Genomic DNA, 11358 nt, shown 5'->3' with positions numbered 1-11358 from the left:
AGTATTGCCATGGTTTTAAGGGGATGTTGTACTGGAGGTGACATAGAAATGCTTTATTGGTGAGATTTCTTTCCCTCTTTCATTGTAATAGTTCCTGTGCATATCACAGCTTATAACGTAGTCCAAGGTGTTTAATATAAAATATTCATTGTGTAGCAGTAGTGACAAAATAGGTTGAATTTTGAAAGCTTTGTGGTACATAAATTCAATGAAGATCATTGAATTGAGACAGGTGCGATGTGCACTGGTGTGGGATTTGAGTAACACAGGATCGCTTAGAAGTTTTAAAATAAATTATCTTAACCTGTATTTGTTACAAGCTTGGGAAAGAATCCTTTTCTGTCAAATCTTGTAGTTCATTTTACAGGTAAACTTTGTATTTGGTGTTCTTTTAGGAGTCATTGAAGCACTGTGCAAGTACTACCAGAATGAAAACAAAGATGTGAGGCACGTGTGGCTTTCAGCATTACTTCCACTCGTCTATGGGCGACAGAGGCTGGGGTTGCGGTTACAGGAATTTCCAAATGCTCCTTTCCTCCCTGTTGCAAAACAGCTTGTATAATGACTGCTTGAGAGGTATTAAGCAAAACGCTGCCTATTTGTGCCATGTACCTTGAATGACAACCTGCTGACTCATGTTTTACCTTTTCATTTACACAGTGAGGCTTCCTAGGTCCACGATACCTATTAAATGCTTGTTGTATCGCTGCAACTTACTGTGGAAATAATCAGAGGGGTGGATGCTGGCAAACATCACGTGGCTAAAGTTTTACCTTTAGGTTTTCTGGTGCATCTTTGTAACGTTACCCGCCTGTTTAAAAATAAACTGAATTTTCTTAATTAATAGCCTATTTCAGTATCTATAACCGCAATTCAAAAGCTTTTCTGTTTCAGATACTACACTGATTCCTAGCATACCAAAGATTCAGTCCATGATTGAAGATGCCTGGAGAGAAGGCTTTGATCCTCATGGGGCATCTCACTTCAACAACAGATTACACGGTTCCAGAGCGTGGATAGGAGCGTGTGAAATCTACTCACTGTTAACCAGTCTCAGGATAAAGTAAATATTGTTGATTTTTCAGTTATTTCTTATGTGCTGTACATTTAAAGGTCAGAATTGCCAACAATGAGATGATAAAGCCACCATAGTGGCTATAAATTTAAGCAACCTATAAACAGATCTGATTTAGTGCAGCATAAAGCTGTGTAACTACTTATGCAGGTACAGAAATTGAATAACTACGAAGATCACTGAGACTTGGTGAAGAATTATGCCACGTGCATCACATCAGGCATGGATTAAAAACCTAATTTCTCTAGAAGTTTATTCTCAAGAAGAATCTGAATTTCAGCTATTTACTTGCATCATTCTGAAAACCGTTGATTGGATTCTCTAGTGTATGTGTAGCTCTTCTACAAAAAAATCAAACATTTTAATTATTGTAAACTTCACAAATTCTTGTTAGACTGAAGAGAGTAGAGTGTTTCTTTGTTAGAGAATAAATCTTCCCATTTTGAAGAGTATATATGTGGCCCTTCCTCCTGCATTTTAAAAAAAAAAAAGTGGTAATGACCACTTACTGCCTGGAATTGCTGTGTTTTAACAAACAACCTGCTTGAAGCCTAATCGTTTTCATTCTAAATGTTCTGTAGGTGTCAAATCATTGACTTTCACAAACCGACTGGCCCTGTGGGTACACACCCTCGTTTATTTGAGTGGATTTTGCGTTACTATACTACAGATAACGAAGGTTGTGCAAAGGTAGTGTGTACTTCCAAACCACCTATCTACTTGCAACATCAAGGTCAGTATCACAATATCTTGGTTTCTTTCTGTTTCCTGTTTTTTTTTATATGTGCTGCAATTCAGAGCAGCATTTTACATTCCTTTGTCGTTTAAAGGCATGGCTTTATTTCCCGTTACTTTTTCTATTCAGTAAGAGCAACATTAAAGTTGGTATTTTAATTAGAGGGAAGAGCTGGGTATGACTGGGATCTCAACTTTTTGACATCTGCTCTTTAGTTACAACTGCTGTATTAAATGGCAAGTAATATCTTCCTTGATCTGAAAATATGTAATATGCTACAAGGAAGTAAATGGGATTTATGTGTTTTTAAAATACTAAACATCTATTTTGAAATTAGGTCATAGTCGTACTGTTGTTGGAATAGAAGAGAGGAAGAATAAAACCTTATGTTTGCTAATGTTTGACCCGGGATGTCCTTCCCAAGAAATGCAGAAACTGCTAAAACAAAACAGTGATGGTCCTGGTCTTAAACTACTTCGGAAATTTGTGGGTAGCTTAAAAGAAAAGCAATACCAGATAGTGGCTGTAGATGGTGTGCTCTCACTGGAAGAGAAAGCTGTAAGTATTTCAGAAAGTAGTTTGTGTAAGAAAATTTACGGGAATATTAATCTCTTCTTTAATACTCAGAAGCATACACATATACGGCTGCATGGTGCATTTTTTTTTTACATCTTTTCACTTTCCTCATCGTTCTTTGCTACTTTCTGCTTATTCTCTGACTTATTACAGGACATCCATACGAAAAAGGTTTTTGAAGTAAATGCATGCTGCATTGATGTAACTGGTAACTTCTGATTCTTTCATGAAGCTTGCAACCGTTTGCATATGTAAATTAGGCTGCCTTTGTGTTTTTTCTTTTCATTTTCATAGAATATTTTCTCCAAAGTAACTTATTGTGGGCATTCAAGGTACTTAGAAAGAATTCATAGTCCAGAATTGTGTTCAGGATTTTTTATTGCAACTCTGTAAAGTGATGTGGTGTCTGTTAGCCTGTGATAGTTGAAGAACAAGGGTGCACGAGTAGAGGCCTAACCATCTCAGCTTGGACACTAGGACTAGTGCATTCTGCTTTCTGAAAGTACTTAGAACGTCATAGACTGAAAACACAGCTCTGAGCAACTTACGTCGTTGAGCTGTTGGCATTTTTGTAAATCCTATTCACATGTTTCACTTTGGGCATTATAACTTTTTAAGACCTTGGAAGTTTTCAGCTGGATGTCACGTGGTTTTTGTTTCTTAAGCATTCTCTTTCCTACACTAACAAATTGATTCTGAGGAACCATGTTCCTATTCTGTGGTGTCTTACCTGCACTGTTCAGCATGTTCAGGCATCAGGACAACCCGGTGACTGAGTTGCCTGTTCAGCTGCATTTAACATCTGTACGTTGAAATGAGGTGGTCATTGTCTTGTGTTTTCTGGCCCTGAACATGTCAGGAATAGCAATGAAATAGTCATCCTCTTTTCTTCCTACTGGCAAAACCTTTTACCGTGTCCCAGATTGTAAAGCAAGAGTGTTGTATTGGATTTGTGTGGGGTACTTAGTTTTTTCCTCTTTTCAAAGATTTGATTTATGTTTAAAAATACCAACTATTTAGGATTTTGTCTTGAAACTCCCATTTGATTAAGATTAAATAAAACAGTTATACATGTTAAGCTTACTAAACTATTAATTTGGAAAATGCTCTTTAGACTTCTATTTTTGTTCATTAAACTATTCTCTTTCCCTTCTCCCCACCTTTATTTAGGCTCGCTGCCGTGCTTCTCAGGTCTTAACATCAGAGAAGATTCCTTAAAGGATGCCTTTATTACCTCTTACGGAATCTGCTGGATGCAAAACATTAAACTTCCAGACTGTGACCCTAACTCAACAATTTCTAGACTTAATATTGGGTCTCCATAAATGTTTGGGGGCTCTGGAGAAGCACAACGCTAGAGTAAACCTGTAGTTTTGAACTTCAGTCAAAACACTCCCCTCCTGTTGGATCTGTATATCTGAAGTATTACAGTTCTTGCCTTTTTAGAAAATTTGCTAGTTGCTTAACTTAGAAAACAAAACCTGCCATCCTGTAGCAAGCTATGCACCATAGTTAACTGTCAGTAAGCAGTGGATAGAGATACTATGGAATTACTTTGTTGGAGTGCCTCTGTAAATACATTAATGCTGACTCTGGGCAGTGCTCTATTTCTTGCCAGATTTGATCAACAAATATCTGTTATGCCTCAGCAAATTCTCCCGCAACTATTTGCAAAGTACAGAGACAGTTCAGTGATTCCACATGATACAGTCTGTTCCACCAGGGATTAGTTTGCTACTGAACTTCTTTTCAGATAGCTGGCTTCTCTCTGTGTGTCACGTGTAAACGCGAGCGTGTGTGCTTATGAGCTGGGTCAGTGTCGCCGTTGGTTGTGAGGTCTGAGGTAGTGGTGTCCAAAGTGGGGTGCATGTGTTCTTGGGACTACACAAGACCATCACGTATTTCTTTTGTACCATGAATAAATAACGTTTTTAAAGAATATTTTTCAAAAGTGTTTATTTCATAGTTATCCTTCTTTTATTTCTGTTTTTTGTGTATGTTTTATAACGCATGCATCTCAAAAGGATACCTGAACTGATCATTGACTAGGGGCTCTGCTGTGCAAGGGTTAGTGCCTGTTAAGATGCTGGAGGTGCCTGCTGGGACAAGTCTCGGGCATTTGAGGCACCCTGCAGTGTCTTAACTGCTGCTGCGCTGGCCAGATGCCAGTCGTGCCCCTCCAGCTGGGCAGCTGGAGGCTGGGAGCGGGGTGGTTGAGTGTGCTGCAAAGAGCACAAGGTGCCTTTGTTTACGCAGCTGATTCATGCCATGGCGTCTATTTACCGTAACTGGAGTTTAGATACTTCCCTTTTGATAGTCGCCTTTCACGTGGACTGTTACACGTTGACACTGAGATGTAGGTGTGGGAGTCTGACCATGAATCCGTTTCTCTCCTGTTTAATATGCACTGGCAATACGAGCTAGTAATATGTCGAAATCATGAAATGCATGAACATGTAAAGATGCTACAACCCATAAATCAGTGATTTTTCCGAAATGTGCATGAAAGTAAAAATATTAATTGCAAAAAGGCATTAATTCCAGTAGGAATGTAGATGGGATGCATAACCTGTAAATATTTAGGATAGTGGAGGGGCTGAGCCTAGGGACAGGGCTCCTGGGAATTGGGGGACCATGAGGTCCCTTATTAGCCCTGGTCTGTGCAGCACATGTTCTTCTGCCATGTGAGGTTCTGCAGCCATGTGTTCATTTCTGGATTCACGGATACACTTCAGTCTTTTCTGCACTGTTCCCTCGCCTCCCCTATGATGGGGGCTGAGTCTGTTCCTGGCTAAAGGCGCTGCTAATTCCAGACGGAGCACGCTCTTTACCAGTGCGATGCTGTGCCCAGATGTGTAAGCCTAAGGAAGCAGGAATTGTGACTCAGTCCCAGCTCTTTGCTGATGTGTTCAAACTGCCACGGGGGCTAAGCTGGTGTTTCAGTGAAATGCTGTAATGTGCCAAATTTGAAATATCATTTTGTACGGGCTTGTTCGTGCTGTTTGATTCCTACATAATCACCATGGGGCAGCTGGATGGTGACCAGAAGAGTGGGAGTCTCACCTGAGCCAGCCGGAGATGCCTCTGCAAGGGCCCTTGCAATGGCCATTCCTGGCACCACCCGGACAGCGACTGGCCACTCGGGATACTTGGTTCCTTGTGTAAGAGTGGCCTTATGCCAAGATACCAACAGATTTTCTCTTTGTTTTGTCAGTTTGGTTTGTTTTGCTTTTTTTAACAAGCACTCTAGGGCTGTCGGAGCAAGACAAGCCTAATTACAGATTTATGAAGGTCAAGTTCCTGGCGTCCCACTTGTTTCAGCTTGTCTCCATGAATGTCGTGTAAAGGTCCGACCAACCAAGGTAATCATGAAGTGATAAGTTTTAATTCCATCTCATGGTTATTTCATAGTAGTTTTCATGTGCAGAGAACCTTCAGACAACACTGCATGGATGGCACTGCGTTTTCCGTGCAAGCACAGCAAATACAGGTTTTTCATGGTTTTTAAGCTTAGGTGGATCCTGGAGATGGAGAGTTTAGAGAAGGGTGTTACTGTGAGGAACTGCCATTTGAGCCCTAATTATAAAACCAGTATTCTTCATCTTGTATGTCTTGCTAAGCAGCAGGCTGTTAGGTGTCACACATCGGTGTTTCATTATTCTGTAGCGCCAGCACAAAGTCAGCATTCACCTCTGCCATTTGTAGCATCTTGGGTGGCAGATTCATCCTTGTGGAGAATTTGTGTCTGTTTCTGAATCACGTCTAATGAATGTTTTGAGGTATTACAGCTTCCCTGAGTTTAAACCAAAATAAATGTTTTCTTGCAGACGACCTGTGTAGAAAATGTAAGGATAGGCTAGTCGTCTTTATTCATTCCTTCAAAAGCATAATCAGCTTAGAGAAATCAAATCTGGAGGATTTTCTGAAGAGGCAAAAGTTATCCACTGTCACTTAAGCAAAGCAGTTATTATTGTGTAAAATAGTACATTTCTCCTAAATAAGTAGGGGATGAAATATCATAAAGCTCTTGCTTGAGGAAGGAATAAAACATCTCAATATGCAACTACTCCTTCATCAAGTTTCCTGCCTTTCATGCAGCACATCCATTGCTAACACTGAATGCTGGAAATGTGCTATTTGTCAAATATTTTGAGCATCTTCTTGCAGACCCATAGAAGACATTTGTATTTACATTAATTGATGGATGCTTTGGAATTTGTTCCTCCCTGCTCTTTTTTAGTTGTGACTGTTATTTATAAGAACAAAAACTGGAAGGTCACAGTTTCAGATGACTAACAAATGATCAGTTTTGGAGCCTCTTCACAAAGTAACCAAAAAACACAGACTGACTATTTGTTGTGCCTTATTCTCAGTGTCTATTTATACTGATGCTTTTTCATCAAACATGCATGAGCAGCTTCATTTGCTAAATTTTTGTTTTAATTTTATCAAAGGCAAAGGTTGAAGATGGCTCTTTGGGACCTTGTTATTACAATATAATGTCTAATGTAGTTATATGATACATAGACAAAAGGTCTATTTAAATTGACTGTATGGTGTCCCAGAGAGACTGGGATTGTCGCACGGCTTCCATTCAGCATGCACAACCTCTCGCAGCCCAGGAAAAACAGATGGGACATCAGACTACCAGGAGAGCTGATGAGCATGGTTTGCCATCTCGTTTTGCTAGCAGTGGCGGAAGCCCTCACTTTGACCACTGAAAGGGGTGGTATGCACACAAGGATGAATTTGGCATTCTCTTCATTTCCCACTACAAGAACAAGGTAAGAACAGTCGCAATGCTTATATCAAAGGTGAACAGCAATAAGCACTCAAAGAACAATGAATATTTTTAAAAAAAAAACTTTTCTGAGATGCATTCTGGAAAAGTCCAACACTAAAGGCAAAGGAATGTGCTTCCTCAAATTAAAGAATTCTGTGATTAAAATGTGGACATCTGGAGCTGCCTTCCCCCATGCCACTCCCGGGGGAGCATATCCCCCTGGCAGAAGGGAATCCCTCTGGACCCCTTCAGGCACTGCAAAAATACTGTTAGTCCCAGCCAGGTTCATACGGCAGCTAAGAGCAGAAACAGCCATAACGCTGCCAGAGGCCTTCCCATCGGCCTGCTTAGGCCAACGCAACCCCACGCAACAGCACAGCCACGTGCATAGGCTTCTTCAATGCTCACCTGTGTTCAGTAAACTTCTAAACTTTGTTTTGCTGGTAGGAGCAGCTGTGGGGAACCTTTTGCTAATTCATAGACCTTTAAGTATGTTACTAGCTTGTTGAAATGAGACTGCTGCCGATAGGAGCACCTTGGTATGAAACTGGGACAAAGTGACCTGACACGAGGATGATTTCTTTGTCTTGCCAAATAAAACTGTTCTGATAAGGCCTAATATGTGCCTGCAGATGGTAAAAGGAGTTGCTGTGTAGGTTGGATGGCATGCTGCAGCAAGCCCCTTCATGGGAGGAGGGAGGGCCAGTCATTGAGGTCCCATCTCTCCCACTAAGGAGCACAGCACCTGCGAGGGGGATGAAGCTGCTGGCAGCTGGTTGTGATTTGCTCTACTTGTATACACTTGTATACAGTGCCCACGCCTCTGCCCTCCCGAGTCATCTCAGTGCTATGAAGCAACCCTCGTTGCAAGCGCCCCGGCTGCCGCGTGCGATGGCGGCTTTCCCAGCAAGCTCTGAGGATGGAGCACAGGGTGGGAGAGAGGCAGGCAGGGTGTGACAGCAGCTGCCATCCCAAAGCACGCAGACTCCTCTCACAAGGCCACAACAAAGGGGAGCTGAGCTTCCCAGAAAAAGCAAAGATTGTTTTATTTTCCTTCTTCCTCCATGAGGATTTTATAAATAGTATTGTTCTGTTTTCACCTGTTCTCTTACCAGCTCATTGGTTTGTGCTAGGAAGAAGCCAGAGGAGTTATGGAAAAGTGAGTTATATCCTCTGTTGAGTTTTAAATTGAACTTAATGCTAAATAACTGGTATATTTTTCAATCTTTTACAAGGCCTCAACCTTCGGGTCAGCAGCGAGAGGAACATAATGTAGCAGTAGTATCCTCTAGGTACAATCTTTCATCTGCCTTGGCTGTCTCAACGGCTGTGCTGAGATCTGACTCTATAATCACACCAGCTGGACCGTGGCAGTCCACAATATTTTTCAGGCTCCTTTAAATCAAGCAGCAATTTCAAATGCTTTAAAACAGAATATATCATATGTATCAGTGACCTGGTCTGTGTCCTGTGCACAGAGATACCTCTTCGTACAGAGGAATCGGGGAGAAAGCTCCGTTCTTTGCCACTCTTGCCCTGTCATGGAGGCTTGTCAGGTGATGGGTGAGGCCATGGCTGATACAGAGTGTTATCATAGTTTACCAAAACATAATGCTTTCCAGCTGCACAGATGAATTCCATGAGTTTATCATGTTTTTACCTTTAAACGTGTACTTTGACTTAGGTAATCTAAACACAAAGGTAGCTGTTAAGGGACATGTTTATGAGGTACTATTGCACCTAAATAAATCATATGATCACAACATAGCCTTCAGAGGCCTTTGTTTTCTTTCCAGAGACTATGTGGCTCAGAATATTTTGATTTTAGTATTTTCTGGAGAAGGCATGGAAATAAGAGCTAAGAATCTATGGTAAGAGTTTATTTTAAATAACATGTACCATCACCTCATTTGTTTGCTATGAACTTGTTTTACCATTTAGCTCCAGGGAAGGGAAGAGCAGAGAGGTAGGAGAGAATGTTATTTCTGCAACTGGCTTAGAGATAATGTGTTATCAGCCCCTGTCCTTAACACATGTTCCCAGCATAAACTTCTCCTCCTCCACGTGAATGGTGGATTTAGGAGCTTTTGAAGCCTTGCTTCTTCCCCTTCTCTTCTCCACCTTCCAGAGCCTGCCAACAGAAAAAAAGAAAACAAAAAGCAAAACAAAACGGAAAAGTTTCACCTCAAGGCACTGTTCTTTTGGATGTGGTCTGATAAAGAAACTGGTTTTGCCAGAGGGTTTACTGGTGTATCTGTATACTATAAATCACAATGGGTTCATGTTTGTAGCTCAAGTAGCTATGTAAATGTACAAAGATACCTACATATTGGGTGTGTCATGGCTACAGTTTTGCACCGACGAGAAGATTGTGGGGTGACAGACATGGTGAGGTATGATCTCACATCCTCCTCCTTCTTGTGTGTTAGGGTGCAAGGAGTCCATGTCTAAATCCCACAGGAGTATTTTTCTGCAGATGTCACTACCTGGTTCTTAATTTGGTAGTTACTCATCTTGTTTTTTTCCAAAAGCTTTGAAAAGCCCAGACTTTATGCAACTCAGATCAATAGCTCTTACTTACTCAGGAGTTTCATATATTTCAGTCTGTTGTACACCATGTTGTGTGAGCAAATTAAAAATACATACAATATGTTAAGTGCAGTGATATTCATTGTCTTCCCCTTCTTAATCCCCTTGTGGGTAAGAAATAGGATATTTGAAGTCATATTTGTGGCTATTTCAGCCTCAGATCCATGATATGATCCATCCATGAACTAGGCAGTATTGACGAGGGAGTATGTTCGTTAAAAGACGTGAATCATCTGTAACAGAAGAATAAGCTATAATTGATAAAAATAATTGCATGATAGTGGCACAATTAACAAACAAGCAAGGATTTTTGTCACCTTTCCAAAATCTTCCCTTGCTATTCTCAGAAGCAGGGCTATGGAATGAATTCTACTCTTTGCATTTTGCAGTCCTCTTCTGTGTGTACTATTCAGGCAATATTTTTCATCTCAGGGGTATAATTTCATATCATACTTCTGCTGCAGCTTTTTTTTCATTTACCTTTCACCTCAAACTGTGCAGTATAGGTAATGAGCTGCAACTTTAACTGGAGTGTTGGCTACATGATAACATAGAGCAAATCGTATTCTAAGTGGGATCACAGTGTGCAAAACTTATCAGCGAAAAACATGCAGTTTTGTCCTCATTCTTAGATGTTCAGCAGTTTACTATGGGGTAGTATTTTTCATTCCTCTGTGGACAGCTAGTGGCCACAAGATTGCAGCTCTGTTTTTCGTGTGTTATGTCACCTATAATATAGTTTGTGGCATCCTAGCTTAAATTCTACAGAAAAAATGCCCATGTCCCTTCCACAGAAAAAAAACCCCAAAACATGTCCTTTGCAGTGGTTTAACAAACTGAGGCACTATGCAGCTTTGGCATGGATTTTGTGCAATAAGAGGCAGTACTAGACGTTATTGGGGTGTAATAGTATCTGAGGCCTGTCTAAAAAATAAAGGAATACATTAAAAACCCTTTTTTTTTTTTTTTCTTCTCAGTTGGTGGGCAACAGTCTGTTCCTATGCTGATACCCAAAATGAGCGTTGAAGATGCCTAATTCAGTTTCTCCTTTTTTGCTATGACATGTTGAATGTATTTTGCAGTAACATATGAAACCTATTTTCGGATTCCATTAGCCTAATTTAGGCATTTACTTTACATTTAATTTACAGTATGGGTAGGCAGGAGACCTGCCTATTGTCCGTGTAGAGAACTTCAGACACCAGTTTGCTAGCACAGTAGAGGCTTGTGGAAGGAGAGCTATGATTAGGATGAATAGAAATGTATTGATGTAAAGTACCAGAGGAAACAACCAGAGAAGGACATAAGATGTTCATAGCACCGAGAACATTGATTTTGTTTAAATTATACAATAAACCATAAATTTACTTTCCCAGTCCTTTGTGCAACTGCACCTACAATATAGTGTATGTCAGGTATTTGGATCCCAAGGTTAATTATTAATATCACAATAGACTATTTGTCCGGAAAAAACAATAATATACATGAAACCTAAGTTCAGTTAACTGCAGTTAAGCTGTAATTCAGTGTTACTGACAAGCAGGGACAAATCCTAACTTAGGATGCTGACGTTTGAAAACATCCTTGGGATTAACATAC

At 40.4% G+C, this 11358-nt stretch overlaps 1 protein-coding gene across 1 annotated transcript; it reads left to right on the top strand.

The window, feature by feature from the left end:
• Positions 1-395: 395 nt before the first annotated feature.
• ZUFSP (zinc finger with UFM1-specific peptidase domain) lies at positions 396-3605 on the top strand (the record flags this gene model as incomplete). The annotated part of the gene is given in 6 exon segments (XM_010147984.1): positions 396-465; positions 467-576; positions 895-1063; positions 1657-1808; positions 2149-2369; positions 3558-3605. Coding segments are annotated over 6 exon segments (770 nt in total), but the record flags the coding sequence as incomplete, so codon positions are not given.
• Positions 3606-11358: the final 7753 nt, after the last annotated feature.

Source organism: Eurypyga helias, unplaced genomic scaffold (assembly GCF_000690775.1).
Source record: "Eurypyga helias isolate BGI_N326 unplaced genomic scaffold, ASM69077v1 scaffold1603, whole genome shotgun sequence".
Classification (NCBI taxonomy): Eukaryota; Metazoa; Chordata; class Aves; order Eurypygiformes; family Eurypygidae; genus Eurypyga; species Eurypyga helias.
The sequence above is the reverse complement of the archived record's forward strand: the minus strand, read 5'-3'. Positions and strand labels throughout refer to the sequence as shown.